This window comes from Fulmarus glacialis, unplaced genomic scaffold, assembly GCF_000690835.1.
Source record: "Fulmarus glacialis isolate BGI_N327 unplaced genomic scaffold, ASM69083v1 scaffold12959, whole genome shotgun sequence".
Taxonomy (NCBI): Eukaryota; Metazoa; Chordata; class Aves; order Procellariiformes; family Procellariidae; genus Fulmarus; species Fulmarus glacialis.
Genome location: NW_009233909.1, coordinates 1 through 18,876, shown reverse-complemented (window position 1 = coordinate 18,876; position 18,876 = coordinate 1). Strand labels below are relative to the sequence as shown.

General features: G+C 44.9%; 1 protein-coding gene across 1 annotated transcript; it reads right to left on the bottom strand.

Annotated features, from left to right (window-relative positions):
* Positions 1-621: 621 nt before the first annotated feature.
* PKD2L1 (polycystic kidney disease 2-like 1) lies at positions 622-18,382 on the bottom strand. Its single transcript, XM_009585483.1, has 15 exons — positions 18,091-18,382; positions 14,149-14,262; positions 12,674-12,801; positions 11,246-11,502; positions 10,149-10,373; positions 9,561-9,789; positions 9,026-9,196; positions 8,148-8,329; positions 5,214-5,334; positions 4,445-4,543; positions 3,562-3,683; positions 3,145-3,262; positions 2,786-2,922; positions 1,852-1,999; positions 622-834 (listed from the first exon to the last, which is right to left on the bottom strand). Exons 1-15 carry the CDS (start codon positions 18,380-18,382, stop codon positions 622-624), a joined length of 2,556 nt encoding a protein of 851 aa, XP_009583778.1.
* Positions 18,383-18,876: the final 494 nt, after the last annotated feature.

Sequence of the window (18,876 nt, the reverse complement as noted above, 5' to 3'; positions counted from 1 at the left end):
AGACCTCGGACTCTACCAGTAATAACAGCTTCTCTGTTTATGATATTTCAAATCTCCTCCCAACTCCCATTTAGTTATCCAGAGTAAGGTGTTAGTATCCTCTTTTCTCAACATCTAAATCTAAGGTACAGAGAGGGTTTCCAAAGTGTTCTGGAAACAAACTACAACAGAACAAAACTGCTGGTAACCAGGTAGACACAAATAACTAAATTTCTCCTTTCCATCTCACACTAATTGTTATATTCTTCTTTGTTTACGTGATTACCACACCTTTGTTGTGCAATGTGCCACTCTGGACATAAGCGTTCACAGAGTTCTGGGGTCTCTACTTTTTGGGAAAGGATAGATAAAAGACTTTGCGTCGGCCTGTTCAGAGGCAGAAAACTAATACAACACCTGGTTCCAAATTTCTACCTACTCCAGAGCTGTGGGGGCCAGAAGTTCTAGCTCTGTGACACTACACATCATTACGCTGGAAGAGAGCATCTCTGATTTTTCACATCACCAGTTCCTGGCAACAGTGGCATCTGTGTCCAGCTGTCCTGATTATTCTAACAGTGGGGAAACAATTGAGAGTGACTTAGTATTGTGGGAGGCAGACTGGGAGCACTGGGCTGTTCGCTAGAAGCGCACGTCAGACTGCGGCTGGATGTTCTTGGGCACCTGAGATCCCGACACACTTGACCTGGGCAAGATGGGGTAGACCCCATTTTGGGAAGAGTTGCCACTCAGGTGGTTTCGCCGTACACATTCCATTCCCCAGCTTTCTGTTTCTTCTTTAGCCAGCTGGTCTAGGCTCTGGGGGAGCATCTCTTCCTGACTGGGTTCTTCCCCCTGTGAACCAGAAGAAAGAATGACCTGCATCGTTAGCAAGCTACCAAGAAGTCTAGCAACACTCCAGGAGAGAGACAAGGTGTGCATGATACTTAAATATCTTCCCACATTCTTCCAGAAATTAGTACAACCTGCCTGTCTATTAAAGTTCCAGTGTACTGTTTGCTGCAATACACTGATGAATGTACATTCAAGCATTAGACAGTCATCCCTTTTCGCCCTCTGCAAGACCATTCACAGAAATCCCGGGGCAAAGCAAATCTGCAAGCAAACACTCGAATAATCTTTCGGGGATGCTCACATGAGAAGTAGGACCCTCCAAACTACTCTTTCAGATGGGAAGGGATCACAAAACCACTCTGCAAAAAGAGAGGCTTCTTTCTGGCTGAGCTAGGTCACTGTGTGCTGTTGGACTGTTCTCGTTATAGAAGCCAAGAAGACATGAAGTAATGACATGGCTCCCGCATGCCTTTCTGCCTTTGACTTTAAAGCAGAAGAGCCAAAATATGCTGGTTGGCTGAACACAGGCAGCCTTTGGCAAAAGTCGCAAGTCTGCAATGAGGCGCTATGGACACACCGCTAACAATCTTCTACCTCATGTGTGATAAATAATCTACAGGCAAGATGTTAAGATCACAGAATACACCACTATCGTGAGCTGCTCTTGCTAGGAAGGACAGCATGATCTTTTTTGACATCTGAGGATAAGTAGGTACAAAGAAACTGAAGACAAGTGAATTGCATCCACTGCCACAGGAATGAGCTTGGGCCTCAAAGGAACTAGAAAGTGTGTTTAAGGGTACCACGGTTAACTGGGGGGACATGAAAGCAAGAAGCTTTTTGTCACTGTGCTTGGACAGACAAGGCTTGATCATACAAAATGCTGACCCTGCCCAAACCTTTTTGTCTTGTGTCAATGGGGACTGGGAAAGCAAAGGTGATACCAGGTCCATTCACAGAGCAGGGCTGGTCACCTACCCTGAAGCTGGTTCAAATGCATGGTGGAGGGCTACCAACCTTGCTAACGTTATCCAGTGGCTTGCCCAACAGGTCCTTCCTTTTTGGCTTGTTCCTTTCCGGCACATCTAGCTTGTTCACCACTGCATCAATCTTGGAGCCAATGTTGTTTATGGACTGTTCCAGCTGCAGCACACGTTGCAGGAGGCTGAGGAAGACATGGAGAGCATTTGCAAGCTTTTTCTTGTGATGAACAGCAGGATTTGCAGCAGAAATCTTATGGACAATGGGCCAGACCTCAAACAGGGGTGAATGCTCCACATCAGAGAACTGATTCATACCCACTGAAGACATAACTCCTTGCTACACTGTGTTTTCATCTGTAATCAGAGATTCTGCTTAGGATGGATCCCAACCAGTTTGGATCACAATATAATCCCATTATTAAATATTGCACCTGCCTCTCCTTTGATATGGCCCTATGTGGATTGCTCGGTGTTTCTCAGTAGCAGAATCAGGATCTCCTGATTCTCTGTGCTGTATTTATCCCATGCTCCTTCCGTGGAAGAAGCAGCCAAGTGTTATTCTCAGACCTAGAGGATGAAGGTGAACTAGGCTATACATCAGGGGTATTTATTCCCACAGGACCTTCTATAAAGGTATCAACTTCCCCTGGCCCAGTTATCTGGGCTACCTTCTGACCTGAAACATTACAGCATATTGCCTGTGGCCGGCTGACAGCTGCAGAGGTTATTCAAGAGGCAGACAGCAAAATTTCTTAACCCAATCTTTTACAGGAATAAGCAAACTACATTACAAGAACTGTCCCAGTTCTCTCCTGACCTGCTCATTTACACGTGTGCAAGATAAAAAGGGACAAGATCTTACTGAAACTGCTCAGCACCAGTGTAAACAGCTACATCAGGGAAGGAAGCAGCAGAGAATCAGACCCCTCATTTGCAGAGAGATTAAACTACTGCCAGCACAAACATACACTTGGAACTCTTCTTTGGAGACCCAGCTGGCCTTATTGGTATGGTTATTCCTTGCTTCCACGCAGGTCAGATTCTCATCCAGGTTGTTATCACCATAGGATTTCCCCAAATTTTCAATCTCTGTATTCAGGGCAACCTAGAAGATAGATAAAGAAACACATGCAAAGTTGGATACTAACCCTGTGTCAGCTTCACTGTGAATCACACAGAGCTTCACAGGCAGTGATATACTCAGCTGCAGAGTTGGAGCTGTATTTGAGTTGCCTGCTTAGTTTATACCACAAACCCAAAGATTCCTGAGGCCACTCTGGAGTGATCTCTACCAAACAAAGTGTTTCTTTCCTTGCCCTTTTTTTACCCTTTTCGCCTCTAAGTCATGCTTCATCTGCTGTTGCTCCTCTTCATCAAGGATGTGGTTGCCATCTTTGTCGAACCTGGAGAAGGCTGCTGTGATCTCATGGTCTGCATGGCCCAGTCTGCAAAAGAATCGAAAGAGAAAGCTCAAAGCGCTGAATTACACTGTTAGGCTCTAATGAGTTGTTTCCTCCTGCCAGTGACAAACCTAAACATCCCAAATGGGAAAGAGAGAGCAACATAAACCCATTTAGAACAGGAGATTAAACATGTGAGGAAAGATGAAAGCTATTTTTTTCGAGTCTTACATTGCCCAGATCTGAGCTAACTGCTCTCCCAGCCTTGAAAACCAGAGAATTTAAATTACCTGTATGACCAAGAGAAAGGGATAAGCGGGCATCCCTCAAGCTGACTCACTTACTCCTTCAAGCTATTCTTGAAGTCTTCAAAATCCAGTTCTTTTGTTCCATTCTGCAGTGCTTTCTGCACATCGGAAATCCGTTCCTTCTTCAGCTTCAGCCTCATGAGTGTCCGGTTGTAGCTCTGTTACCAAAGGTGCAAACGGACACGGAATCATGCAGGCAGAACAGTGAAAAATAAGGCAGAGTGGACAATGCAATATGGATGAGCAGACGCTAAGTAATACAGGGAGATTTTAAGCTTTCCAGAAGCAAAAATACAACACTGCTGAATAAGCCCCACCTCTAAACTAGGATCATGCCTTCAAAGCAACACCAACATGGCAGCCAGAGTCTCCATGACAAAGTTTGCTCTCTGCTTTTCTCCTCCTGATTCTCCCTTTATCTGAGCTCCCGGTCATCAGCTGTTTAAGATAACCTCTCAAATACCATTCTTTGCAGAATATTGGTCCCACAGCACAGTTGTGAACTTCCAGAACCTTTTCTGGAATTTGCCCATGGGAAATCCAGATGTAACCCACTAGATTTGCACCACTGTAACATGCTCAGCTTAGAAATACAGGATCTGCCATTTTATTGATCAAAGTACATTCTATCAAGGACTGAAAGAGCTTTGTCTAGAGATTGTCCTGGGAAGAAAAGTCTCTCAGAAACACTACAAGCATGCTCAAGTAACAGAATTCCCCCAGCCCCTGCTTTCTCGTCTTCCCATTGCCAAAGAATCTGGGAGCTTAATTTGTCCCAGAAAGGAACTGTGACTCCTGTGTGCACCAAGAAGGTGGATCTGGAGTTGGCAACCACTGTTTTTCTCTAGTAAATTCCACATAGGTCAGGGACTTCCAGAAAATGCTTCAGGAAAGTAGCACAGCTTTCACTATTCATCACCTGCTTCAAGATGTCTGAGAGCTGCAGCTCATCCTTCTGGCTTGAAAGCTCCTCCTTGACTTCTGAGTAGGTGTCATTGATGATGGCCAGAAACATGTTCTAGAAAAAGGAGAAGAAAAGAGATGAATAAGCATGAGGCATCTTGCTTACTCCAGCAGCTGAAGCAGAAAGAGACAGGCATAGCCGTGCAGGGCTCAGTTAAACAAGGAGCTGTTTCCACATGGGATATCCCTTGGGCAAATTAAGGTGGGTGAAGGGAAGGCCCACTTCAGCCGCACAGTGCTTTCTCCCCAGTGAGGAAGTCCTTGCAGTTAAAGCAGTTGCTAAAGGTACACTTGTTCCCAGCTCAAATACCATCCTTGGTAGCCTCTCCTGCAAGATCTTAGGTTACATTTGGATTCCTAGCACTGGGTATTTACCATGGTCATTACGAGCATCCCTCCGCATCTATTGCCTAAAGACTGTCCCCGTGTTTGTTCACTGCCTGCTACAGAGCTTTGAATTCAGCTGCCACATCAGTGGTATTCCCAGTCAGTTTTAGTCTTCACCTTAAAGGATGTGAATATGACCCTTAATTGCCCTGATCATCAAATCCCCAATTGCAATGACGTGCTCTTTGTCTACTTTGGTCTATTTGCACTGCAAAGCTGTTGTAACAGAACCTTCCTTTCTCTCTAAACATTTGCACTGCACCTAACTCGGGGATTATTGGGAGGGGTCTCTCAAACACTGCTGTCAATACAGGGGCAAGGAGGGCTTTCTTGCTTACCAGGAGCACAAAGAAAACAAAGAACACATAGGTAACGAAGTAAATAGGCCCAAGGACCCTGTTGGCATTGTCAATGGAATTGTAGTCAAAATCACCGAGAATGATCCGAAACTGGGTGAAGCTGGAAGAGAAGAAGAGCACAAGGTCACACAAAGGCACATACATTTATCCTACCTCCTCAGACAGTCCTGAGGTGAACCCTGAACCTGCCTGCAGCCCAACTGGTCACAGGCACAAGCCAGAGCAGGGTCTAAGTCACTTAGTCTGACTGGTGAGTTAAATGTACCCCTAGGATTTCAGTGGTGAATGGAGCTGATCTGGTTAGAGCAAGAGCTGTCTGGAAAGTAAAACATGGTTTCCACAAAAATTTCTGGTTGTCCAAAGTGTGTTTTGGTCTGAATAGGAGTTAAAAACAAAAACAAAACAAAGACAACCTGAATTTTCCCGTATAAAGGCATTCGACTCACTGAAGCCTTTTCTGGCAAGAGAGTTCATGAGACTGTGGAGAGGATGTTAGTACTGGACAGTACTCTTCAACATTTTGCAATTCATAACCCCTATAATGAAGCAAGTTTAAGTCTATTGATTGGAAGTTTGCTTATCTCAGCTCTCTCTTGTAGACCCCTTAAAGGCAGGACCCTGGATGCCGGAGGTCTGTGGAACACAGGCTGACAACTGCTGCTGCAGCAGGTACCTCCCGTAACATCGCACATCGCCTGAGAAGGCGCACGGACTGAAGGGCTGTCTGAGGCTGGATATCTTAACTCGCTTCCCCCACACCTCCTTCTGTGGGTGCTCATCCACCCACTGGTCATCCCCCATCTCAGATACCTTGATACATTGTCTGCGGGACTTCTCTGGAAATTGATCAGTGAAGTGACCCTTGTAAAAAAATATCCTCCAATTAAAAAAATGAAAGAAAAAAAAAAAGACAGACAGAAAGACAGACACAGACTGTGAAACCACGTGCAGGGAAAAGGACCTGGAGAGCCCGGAGCCTGAAAATCCTATCTGAGAAATGCAAAGCTCCATTTCAGATTCCTTGCATTTGGACTATTTAGGGAGCTGGGAATGTTTTCCAGGTCTAAAGAAGAGGAATATGGCATTGCTTCCTCTTCTTTGGTTTAAATTGTCCCAATTCAGTGATGTTGAAATATCTCCTTCCATTAAGAAATTATTTTTATCTCTTTTGCTTTGAAAATGTCTACTTAATCTTATTTAGACTATTATACAGCATATTTTAGAAAACTTCATGCTGAATTTGTATTAAAATTGGCATATTACATGACTACCAACCTTCAGAAATGAAGTAGAGCTGCTATCTTATCAAAATCAGATATATTTATAAACATAAATATGATGTTTCTGACTGTTTCATTTCAGTGTTTAAAGCTGTCGTCTTGATAAGATAAATGCATTACTTTTGCTTTTCCCTATGAACACCCTGTAGCAACAACAGTATTCCTTCCAAATCTTTGTTTAAATTGAAGTGCATTATCTGACAAAAAACAGAAAAGTTTTCATGCAGCTGTTGTGCAAGCACTGAAACGATGTGATCAGCAAGTGTATTTGAAAGTCAGAGAATTTCAAAACTCTGCAGCTTCTATCTGGGCCTCTTCCTTATTAAAACAAACAAACAAACAAACAAAAAACACCCCAAACAAACCAAAAAAACCCACAACACTCTGAGCCTACCTCAGAACACTTGTTTTAAGCTATTTAGTTCTTACTGCCAGAATTACAGAGAAGTTTAACCTAACTAGGCCTAAAACCATCCGCTGGTGTATAAAACCACAAATTTGTCAAGGTCTCAGTAACAGTCAGACAGCACTGTTCTACCGCCTTTACGGACCCACAGCAGGTGAGAAGGTGTCGTGGTTTAACCCCAGCCAGCAAATAAACCCCACACAGCTGCTCGCTCACCACCCCCCCCTTCCCCCCCCCTCCCCGGTAGGGTAGGGGAGAGAATTGGGAGGGCACAAGTAGGAAAACTTGCGGGTCGAGATAAAAACAGTTTAATAATTGAAATAAATCAAAGTAGAACAGTAATAATAACAATGGCAACAACAACAATAGCAGAATATACAAAGCAGCCAATACAAAATGCAACTGCTCACCGAGCACTGACCACATGTCACGAACAGGGGTGAGCCCCCCCACACCCCTGGTTTTTATACTCAACATGATGTTACATGCTATAGAATACTCCATTGGCCAGCTGGGTCGACCACCCCGGCTATGCTCCCCCCCGCCCCAGCTTGCCCTGCCCGTGGCAAAAAGAGAAACAAAAAGTCCCAGGTGCAAGCACCACCCAGAAACAACTAAAGCATCAATGGGCCATCAATGCTCCTCTCATACCAAACCCAAAACACAGCACCCCCCCCAAGCTACTGGGAAGAAAGTTAACTCTGTCCCAGCCAGAACCAGGACAGAAGGTGACAGAAAGTCCTGCAGAACAGAAACTAAATTATCAACTGAGCTATGATGCTTTTTTGCAGAAAGAAGTTAAACCACTCTGCATGTTGAGTACCCTTGGTGTGCCTAACAACTCCACATAAAGGGAAAGCTGTCTAGGCTTCAGCAAACTGAAACTTCTCACTAAACGCTCCCATGAAAAGGCCGGGATTTCCATTGAATTGTAGGGCTGCAAGGAGTCTCAAAGTCTGGTAGGATCAGCTACTCGCATCCCTACTGATAAACACCAGACAACCAGAAATCTGTCTGTAACCCTCAATTACCTTACTGCATACTTTCGTCCATGAAGGTGTCACAGCTGGAGGACTGTGAGTGACTGAGTAACCATTGTGGCTGTATTACAATGAGATACAACACGTGTCTGATTGACATTCAAATTTGCAATTGGAGAGAGATTGGAAAGCAGTTAAAATTCTTTTGATGAAATGATGGAAACATAGTTCTGACTTACACACTTACATGCATTTAACAAAGGTACTGAAGTTTTCCACTTGTGTCCCAAAAAGAAGGTAACCCAACTGGGCATAGGCAAAGAAGACAATGAAGAACATAATGGCAAAGCCCAGGATGTCCTTGGCGCAACGTGCCAGTGTGGAGGAGAGCTGGGTCATTGTTTTGTTAAAGCTAATATACTTGAATATCTGCAAGAAATGACAGGGACAAAGTTAGGTCAAATCATCAGCTAGGTCAGTCCCTCTCGTATATGCGCACGCTTCCTAAGACAAGAGGCTCGCTATAGTACCAAAGCACCAAGCAGACAGCCAGGCTAGGGGGACGGTGGCTTAGTGTTCAGTATATTTGTCCCAGGTGTGCCACCATCTTCCTGTGGGATCATAAACATATGACTTTGTTTCCTGTGTCAAAGGAAAATATAAAGAGGGACTTCTATAAGGACAAATGTCTTGAGGCTAATGAGGAGCCCCAAATACAGTGTGGCTTTCCACCATGCCAAGATGCTTTGGTTGAAATGCAAAGTCCATGCCAACAGACAAGTCATTTCCAGTTGTTGGGTGGCCATCACAAAAGGAAAACATGTTTGCCAGATTACCCTCCAAAATACTAAAATAGTACAGGATGGACAAAGTTATATTGTACACAGCATTTTCTAAAACCACTTTTACGCCACAATGTCTAAGCTCATCTCCCTGTCCGTTATCTCCAAATAACTGGCCTCAGAATGCAGGGTGAAAAGTTGTCTAGGTTTACTGCAAAACAGAGCATACGACTTTGAGGAAAATCCTTCTCTGTTATATAGCTGTTACCTTCATTCACTCAGAGCTATCTAGAGGAAGAGGTCTGAGACTGGAGGCCTGGCACCTTCCAGCCCCCTACAATACCTTGATCCAGGCAAAGAATAAGTTGACTGCATTCATATTGTTGTACTGTGTCTGCCAGAATGCCAGGAACTCAAAGTCTGCGTAGGTGTTGGGGTGTTTCAGCAACTCTCCCAACAGTCTGTTCACCTCAATGGTGCGAAAGATGTGAAACCCAATAGCGACGATGGAGAGCTGCAAAGAGGAAGAGTCTGCAGTGACCACTGTGCCTATGCTTTCTGCAGAAATTAAAGTGTCACAGAATTCCTTAGTATCACACTTCAGAACTGCAGTCTACTGGTGGGGCATGGAAATAAGGTCTTAAAGCACTGAATGATGCCCTGACTTCACAGCCTCTCAGGCATGTCTAAGGAAAGACTTTTCTCCTAACAGCTGATAAAAGAGCATGTGTCCATTTAGTCTGCTAGTTCATTTTGCTATTGGAGCAAAACATGTGCCAGGTCTTGTCATATCTAGACCAGTTTCCCCATTCCTTCATTTGTTTTGGCTCATACCTCTCTACCATTGCTCCCCCCAAAAAGTATGCAAGGATCCTCACCAGAATGACGACCACATCCAGGATGTTCCAGATGCTGGTGAAGTACTGAAGTTTGTGGATACGCAGCTCCAAAATCTCCTCTACCACATAGTAGAAGATGAAGACACAGAAGACAATTTCACAGGCAACAACGAAGAAGTCCCACGCGCTGACATATCGTATAAGCTTGACTGTCCGGATTTGCCAGGAGGGAATGGCACCACCAGTGGCTGGAAACTCAACCACTAACCTTGAAGGGGACAAGAAAACTCTGATAATTACAAACAGGGGGAGCGAGGCTCTTAGATAATTTTGAGAGGCATCAAACCTGAGCATGAGCTATCCACCAAACCATGAGTGGAAGAGTTGTGCATGTGTTTATGCAGCCTTATCTCTGCTGCTTCACTGCCCCATGATAGGAAACAGTGAAAGGTGAAGAGAAGTGTGACTGGTTATGTGAGGAAGACCACGTCTTCTTACTAATCTATGCAACATCTACTGACACCACTCAGTCCTATCCCCCTGCTGGACCATATTACAGTATTTGCATTTTAAGAAACTGTGGCTTTGAGGAAGAAGCAAGAGGCAGAAGAATATTCAGTGGCTTACCTCAGAACGCAGAACAGATTGATATTTGCATTATACACAGAGAAATCAATGAAGACAACTCGTGTCCCCCGATCCAGCCACAACTTCTCCTTCAAGACTTGCAGGGCTTCAGCGCTCTCTTCTCTGGTCAACTTGAGGTCTATGTAGTATCCTCCCCCACTGTAACTGGTTAGTCTTCCCCAGTGAGAGGAGCCACCCAGCTCCTCCTCAGAATGGTACCTCCACCTGCAGCAGAAAAGCCATAAGCAAAGGCCTGACCATCCCAGGCTTGTAGCCAGGAGAAATTAGACTATACCTTCAAGGGACAGAGCAGGTTTTAATTAAATAGTTGGCACTTAATTCCTATTCCAGATCTGAGCCTATATCAGTTCGTCATTATTGATAGATTTCTGATCTAGTGCTTCCCAGCAGTGACACAACACGACTTGCGATACTATGGAGGGAAAATTCTGCAGGTTCGTTGGCTATGCCACAGTCTTGTTTGCATGGAGGTTACTCCCAGGATTGCTGTATTGCCTTCCACCATGTTGCACACAGCCCTCTGCATAGAACACGCTTGCACTCATATTTCCTTATGAACAATAGCTTCTCATTCACAGACCAAGACTCATGCAGCAAGCAAAGAATTATTAAACTGCGGCTACTTCACATTATTATAGAGAAACAGGTTTTCAAGATGAAAGAGATGCACTCTTTTCTCTCTGGCTCCTGAAATCCAGGAGGGAAGCAGATAGCATCATCCATTTGATAGATGTGGTCCCAAAAGTCTCTATCTATCCTCACCCTCTTAAAAACAGACAACAATCTCTACCTCATTCTCCACTGGATTTTTCATGGCTTTCCCAACAGGTCCCACTCTGCCACCTTTCTGTTGTGCTTTTCCTCAAAGAGACACTTGGCCTTATTGATAGACAAAAAGAACTTGCTGCTGCTGACTGCAAGGGGACTTCCAGCCTTATGTTAAAAACTCAACCCTGGCATCCCGTGGCTCAGCTGATCTTATTTTAACTAGAAGAGACTAATTTGGGGCAGCTAAAAAAAAAAAGAGAAAAGAAATCACAGATTTTCTAATCCTGCGCAGCAGAAGATGTACTTACGCCGTTCCATTGATGAGTCCAAAGGAGACCCTTTCCTCCTTGTCTTCTGAGTAAACATCATAGCAGCCTGAGATTTCCTCCTTGAAGTCATCATGGACCACACAGGAATTGTTCTTCACCTTCAGTTGTCGCATGCGTGGGACACCCAGTAGCACATTCTCGTAATAGATGTATGACTGGGTGCCGTGCGCTGCTAGGGACTCGTTGTTGTACCACTTTGTCCAGTAAAGATTATCCAGAAGAGGGCCTTGTGCATACTGCAAGAGAGGGAGAGGAGAACAACTTCTTCATAGCCCACATATCAGAGGAATTCTCTTGGCCTGAGCTTGAGATAGTAAGACCTGACCCACCCCTCTCTACTCCCCAAGATAAAAAGTAGTAGAAGCTTGTTGAATATATCCTAAGGAGGGAAAAGACCAGGGCTGGTGGAGCCACAGGGTAGAGGAGAAATGCTGGGCAGCAGGGTCATCGTTGGCTTCTCACAGGCCTGTAATATGGCTGCTGCACCTTGTTGGGTTGGTGAAGAGACAAGGGCCCTGCAACTCTCTTTGTCCCTTCCGCTTCAGTGAGCACAAGTCTCAAGAAATTGTCCTGGAATGAGGTGTGGATTATGAAAAGGGGGTATGCCAGTGCCCTGGAAACAGGGGGGGGAAAACAATAGTGCCATAGTTCATTTTACTTTTTTAATACAGCAGGAAAAGACAAACTTAACTGACAAACAATTTCTGGCTGACTGTCAGAGATAAGTGCTTGCAATATCTCAACAACATTCGGTGTGGCTTATATTATTCCTTCACCAGTTCTTTGACAGAAACATGTTAGACCCTAGACATCTTTTCCCCTCTTTATTCTCTTTGATAATAGTCAGTGCAAATTTTAATCCAGCTTCTTCAGAAGGAATCTATAGATCAGACCAGCCCAGGCATGAATTACAGGCAGGTTAAGTATGCCATTCCCACAATTACCCATGAAAATGGACATAGGCTTACTATTAAGACACCAGCATGAAGACATTGGACTGTAAGATTCAAAGCCATTTCTACCACAAGGAAACCTGGAGTTAAGTCACTTGGCCTCTCCAGGCCAGCACTCCCTATGTGTGCAATAAGCATCACATCACAGCAATTTTTTTTTGTTATGTCCTGCCTGTCTAGCCGGTAAGCTTCTGGGGAATGGACTCTTCTGGGCACACACAATGCTGAGCCTAGCCAGTATCCTGGCCACAGTGCTCAGAGAGATAAATTGTGTTTTAAATCAGTGGATATTTTGCACGCAAATGATATTGTAACTATTGCTAGTAGCTGGCAAAAGTTTGTGGCAGCAAAATGCCTTGCTGAAAGCACTAGGTAGCACATTCAGAGGGAACTGAATATCCCAGTCTAGCTGAGATTTCCAGGGCTCCCCATGCCGGGCCAGCCTTGTACTCACCACCCAGAAGTCAGCCATGCTGCTGATGGACTGGAAGGAGACACGACCATCTGTAGAGGTCTGCAGGAAGAGCTCAGACATCACTTTGGTGTAGTAATAGGCATTGGAACTTGTCATTCCGTATGTCACTGAGAAGAGACAAGAGGAGGGTCCTCCCTTATACCTGAATGTTGGAGCCTGACATAAATACATGTATATATTAACTTTCTGTGTAGCTTGTACTATCACAGGTAAGATGAGCAAGGCACAAGGGAAGAAACCTTGGGAACTCTAATCATATTACTTTCTGCTTTCTTAGGGATTTACAAACTTATCTGTTGCATGTTCCGGAATTTAAACTGTCAGCTTGACAGACTATAAGAGTTTAAAAGCCAGAGAAGACCATTGGATGATGCAACTGAACATTGTGGGTAACAATTTTTTTCGTCAGACAAGATTTCTGAGAGAAATTTTCTTTCTCAGAACAAAGTCCATGATCTGTATTTTGAAGTTCTGATCTGAATCCATAAAGGTATAGAGACCACCCCATTTTCCCAAGTGGAAAGCTCCACTTAAGTTCTCATCTACCAAGAAACCTCAAACAGGAGCAGACTCTAACTTCCCTGAACATGTTGTTTCAACTCTCCAGTGCTCCTTCCCGCAGAAAAGCGTCCATCATGGTGATCACTAAGAACATGTCCTACTGTTGAAAGGGCACCATGAAAATAAAGCAGCTGACATTCAAGACCCCAACACCACCACTTCTGGATGAGTCAGTGTGCGACCACATGTATGTCTGTGTCCATATCTTTGTTCTTTAGGAAGAGTGGCTGAAGCACTGTCTCCCTGGGCCAGTGTGATAGTAAGTCTGGTTGGTATTGTCTGTCTATCTCTCCTGCCACAGGGTCCATGAAATATAATCCTCTTCGCTGTCCCATGCCACAGGTGCTCATTTGTGATAATGAATTAACCTTCCCAAAAAACAAACAGCCATTGTTCTACCCGAACAAAGCCCATTAGCATTCAGCACAGGGACGCATTAAATCCACCCAAGAACAATAGTGTGAGTTGCCATCTGCTTTATCACCTCAGCACTCCTCCAGTCCCTGAGGGGAAATATCTCTCTGAACCCTGTGTCTTTGATCCCAGGAAGTTTCTAGAGCTGCTCTCTGGGGTTTGAACATTCGCTGTGAAACTATGAAAAGACCCTGAGCAGATTCTCCCAGGACTGTGGAATCCATGGCTAGAACTGATAACATGGATCAGAAAATACTGCTTAAACTTAACCAATATCAATTAGGTGTAGAGCACGTTATTTTACTTGTGTGTGCAGCAGCTATTCTGTAGGTTAATGACACACCTGCTTGCTGCAGTGAGTGCATGTACAATAAATTTAACACCTACAACAGAGTGAGGAAGTCTAATAATAAAACCTCATGTTATTCCCCTCACACTGCACACAGAAAAGACACCGTTGAGATGTGACAGCTACTTACATAGGCAGATGTCCACCAAGAACACAATATAGACTAGCAGCTCTCGCAGTGTGGTCTTCACATAAAGCTCTCTGTTTTCAGCTGTGTTCTCAGTCAGTGTAGTGCCCCACAGACCTGTTGAGTGTAAAGAAGAAATTGGAGAGTTTTGGAGGCCATTCTCAAAGGCCATGCAAGGTGCTGAAGTCCCTTTCCCAAAGAACGCTCTTGGGAGTTGGATTTTTGTCACTTTTCAAAGCAAAACCACTTTTCTTTTCAAAACTTGACTAAGAGCTGTAAAAGTGTGTTAAATAACCCCTGAAAAGAACCATTCCAACATGAACAAAAGAGTTGGGGCTGACTGAAATGGAAATATATTGGCTTTCTTATTTTGCTAAATCACTCCCGTTTCCTGCTTGGACTGATTATTTTCCTGCCTGTTTTTCAGCTTACTTTTTGCAGAAATTCAGTCTTTGTCACAAGTACTCTTGAAAACAGAAAATTTCATCTCAGTCATCCATGTGCCAACAGCTGACCTTCTGATAGGACTTCCATAGCAGAACTGCATCTGATGTTAGTCCTTTCAGTGTATCTTGAACCATCAGGCCCCAAATATTTGTTCCTTGCTTACCTAAAAACTCTTGCAGATTTCTTGTAGGTCATAAGACTCAATCAAATAACCCAACTCAATATTTTTAGGACAAAATTTAGAGCCAAATTATCTTCAGGATGTCTATCAATGGAGCTCTGCTGACTTCAGTACAGTTATGCCAATTGCACTAGCTAATGATCCAATTTCTTCACACAGTGAAAGCAACTCATTAAACATCAGCAGGGTGGATCAAAAAGAGAGAAACACTTCCTTTAAAAGGAGCCTTTATATTGTGGGTTTGATGAACCGCCTGACACCATTAGTGTATTTGTTTGTTCTTGCTGTAATGGCCCTCTGTTGTGATTTCTGAAATGCTCCTGAAGTGAAAGGCATAAGAACTTCCACTTGAAAGCCTAGTGATGGAAGCCATGTCAATAATACCCATAGTCTTGCTGCTTTCTGCAGCTCCTAGAGAGCTCAGCCCTGATGCCCATTCCCAGTCGTATGCAACAATCATCTTCCTGCAAGCCAGGATCAAAGCTGATCAAAGGCCACACATTTGAAGTCATCTCTGGCAGAGGACAAAGGGCTTTTTTCTTTGGAGCAAGCAAAAGTGGTATAGTGGTCTGCACACATTTACTCCCGCCCTTTCAATAGCTCTTTGGCGTCTCAACAGATTAGAGAGCTTTTTGTACCTTCAGCTACCATAGTGCCTGTTGCAGCACCCACCCTCACTCCTGGACAGACAAATCTGGACATGCCAGGCCAGCAACAGAAGTGAGAACCTGGATAAGATCTGGATTAACTCATATGCAGGAGAAAGTAGCATGTGGTCTACAGGAATCTCCACAATGGAGAAAAACAGGGCACAACAACCACCCATCTGTTCAGGTCACTTTTAAATGATCCCCTTCATCTCTAGATGACTACACCAAATCTTTTAACAGGTTTATTTGTTTTTCCATGAGGCAGGGAACACCTACTATCCACATGTTGGGAACAGAAGCACAGACTTTCTTTGCTTTGGGAGTAGAAGTGTACTTGGGAACACCTAAATTCAGGGACACTCAAATATCCTTGAAAACTTGGTTCAGAGACTTGCCCAAAATTATACATGGAGGACCATGAGGCTGGCCTACTACCCTTTCAGATTGCATCCAGTAATTGTAAAACTATACCAGTCGAGGTTTGGTTTCAGCTGTTTCTTTAGGAAACTTGCCATGGAAATATAGCACCTCATACATGAAGCATGTCCCCATCTGTGTCTCCTGTGGCACCACTACTCCCTTGGGGATGCACCTGGTTTGGACATGACATTTGGAGTAGAAGGATACTCAAGACTAGAAGACATCCAGGCTTCCTTATGGCATCTTGCATGACCGTCCAACACTCACAAGGCAGAGCAGAGAAAAAACCTCAGAATCTAGAAAACAGGCAATCAATGCAATTTGTGGCTGCTTTTAAACCTGACTTGTGACCCAGGTGAGTGACTAGCTCACCACCTCGGGTACAGCCTTCCAAAGGCAGTGGGAAGCTGGGTGCCCCTCACCGGCCACCGTGCCACCCAGATACCCAGCAAAGTGAGTCTGTAGGCTGGCCATGAACAGCTGAGGTGGCAGGGGGCAGGCAGGAACCAGAGAAACCAGAGTTGCCTGGACAAAGTTTGGAGAGGAACAGTCCTGAGCAGTAACACTAGGAGTAGCAGCTACTCACTGGTAGTCCAGCCCGGTAGCTGGTGAGGACAAGAAAAGAACTCAATAAACCAACTATCACCGGTACCTCTGAAGAGCTATGGATACGTAATCCCAAGGAATGGTTTTCAAGCAAAAAAACCCACAAACTGTCCTTGGCTAAGCAACTTATCTTTACTACCTCCACTTTCCATGTGAGAAACTAATGTGATTAAATGGAAGGGGAGGGCAGGGGGGAACCAGCAATATTTGGAGAGGCAATGAAAAATAATGAGCACCTAGTAAAGATGCAAAGGAAGGATGCAAATTCTTCAAGGAAGAAGTCCCCACCTCTGTGAGGCTGATAGAGGCCTTTCTTCTGGCTGCACTGGCCTTTGGATCTTATCTTCCCAGCTCTGGTCTGTCCTACAACCCTATTCACCACCCTTGCTGGCAGGACACACTGCTGCAACAGTCACAGAAGAAGGGAATGCTGTAGTATCCTGACAGCTATTTTCATTTGCATGCTCCAATTTCAACCCTGGCATCTCACAAATGGAATTTTGGTGTTAAAGTATGGATTTGTTTTTCCTTTTTAAGTCTCAATGCCTAGAAGAAAGGATATCAGAATAAAACAGGTAAATGATGCACTGCCTCTGAGCAATCTCTAATTACCCACCAAGCCCACCCAGCACTGCTCCTGAGCCAAAAGAAACCTCTAAAGCCTCAGCTCTGGCTTCCATGTGAATTAATAGTGTTAGACTGTAACAGCAATGACAAGAAAGAATTGATCATAGAGGGGCTGTGCAATTCAGGACCCAGCTATACTGTTATTCACTCACATGTACTGTTAGAGGGTACAGCTCTGAGAAAGGTCCCTGCAAGACCAGGAAGCAGAGCTCCTGGTGTTGCTTTTCTTCTAAGTCAGGAAGAAAGACACATTAGCAAGAAAATAATAGTTTCCCCAAGAAATAGTTTATTGCTTTTTCTTCCCTGTTTTCACAGCATTAGGACTTTATGCCTTCTATAAGAAACTGTTCGACAAATGCCCTTGCCCAGGGTTGTATCCTTACAGGAGATCTAACTTGCTGCCAGCTTTCTAATTGCCTCTGAACAAGGCTACATAATATTTCATTCCCCCTTGTCTTTTAAACTGGAAACGAACACCTCTTTCTTTCAGCCGTCTTCAAGCAAAGCCTTGTTCGATACATTCCTGTTATCATCTGCACTTCAGTCGTGACAGCGCTAGATTTTCTCTGGTGGATATTTATGTCAGTTCTTAATTTACTGTAACACAGGGGCCAGTACCACTCCATCTAGAAAATGCATGCAAAGACAGAATATTCTCATCACCAGAGCGATGGCTCCTGTGGATTCAGGACACCTAAGCCTTGCTAACAGATTCATTGCATGACCATGAGCACACCACTAAGTCTGCCTGTACCTCCTGCCTTGTAGCAAAGGTAGCAGGACAGACCATGGAGCTACAGCAAGGCACACGGAATGAGGATGCTCCCTCCAGGTCAGTCTAAGATGATCTCTGGGGCAATGCTAGTCTATGTTGAGCAGGTTCCTGGGCTACACAGATACTGTGGGATTTCTACCTTCTGCATCCCCACACTCACACTGTGGCCCCCCCCCCTCCCCCCCATTGTTCTTCCCAAGGGCTAGTAAATCCTTTCTAGTGAGATATCAGAGCGTTACCTCGGATGCCTCTGAAGATGTAGAAGCAGCACTTGAGTAAAGGACTTGTCTTCCCATCCACAGCTTTGCTCTGCTCTTCCTGGTAGGGCAGCGGATCCCCCACCTCTTCAAAGTTCTCATAGGGATTCTCCAGGATGGACTTGGGGTTGTAGATGGCTCGAATCTTCAAGGAGGTAGAGGGAGAGCCATTGTAAACAGGATTATCCCAAGCTTTCTTCCCCACTGCCTCTAGTTCATGCTCCTCTGAGGCTCGAAAGTGGCTCTCAGCTCTGTTTAGGTGAGACGAGCTCATGGCTAGTTGCTGCCAGCAGAAGTATTTTTTAGCTGGAACTGTGAAGATTGCCTGCCTAGGCTGGATTTGAAGCTAGCGGAGAGAAGATCAGTCAATGCCAAACAGCTTGCCTGCCTCAGCAACCCAGGAGAAGGCACACCACCAGCTTCCCACAGGTAGCACACGTCCTCTCTCTCTTTTATACCAGCTCAGCTGGTGACACCTATCAGAGGGGTGGCACTACCCGTTGTTAGAAACCACCGTCAGCCCTATTACCCCAGCAGTCCTGGGAACACCGACACGTCCAGGAGACCTTCTCTGCTTCCCAACGGAGATAACAGACCCAGATGCCGTCGTGGGAAGAGGATGCTGCTAGGAGACGGCCCCTGAGTTGAGGAGGGGCAAGAGGAGGAGACGGCTGGGATTTAATTGGACCCCTCAGGCTGCCTGCAGCCCAGATCAGCTCCAGGTGAAGCTGCGGCGGGGCGCAGCAAGGGCTGGGGGCCGCTGGGGAG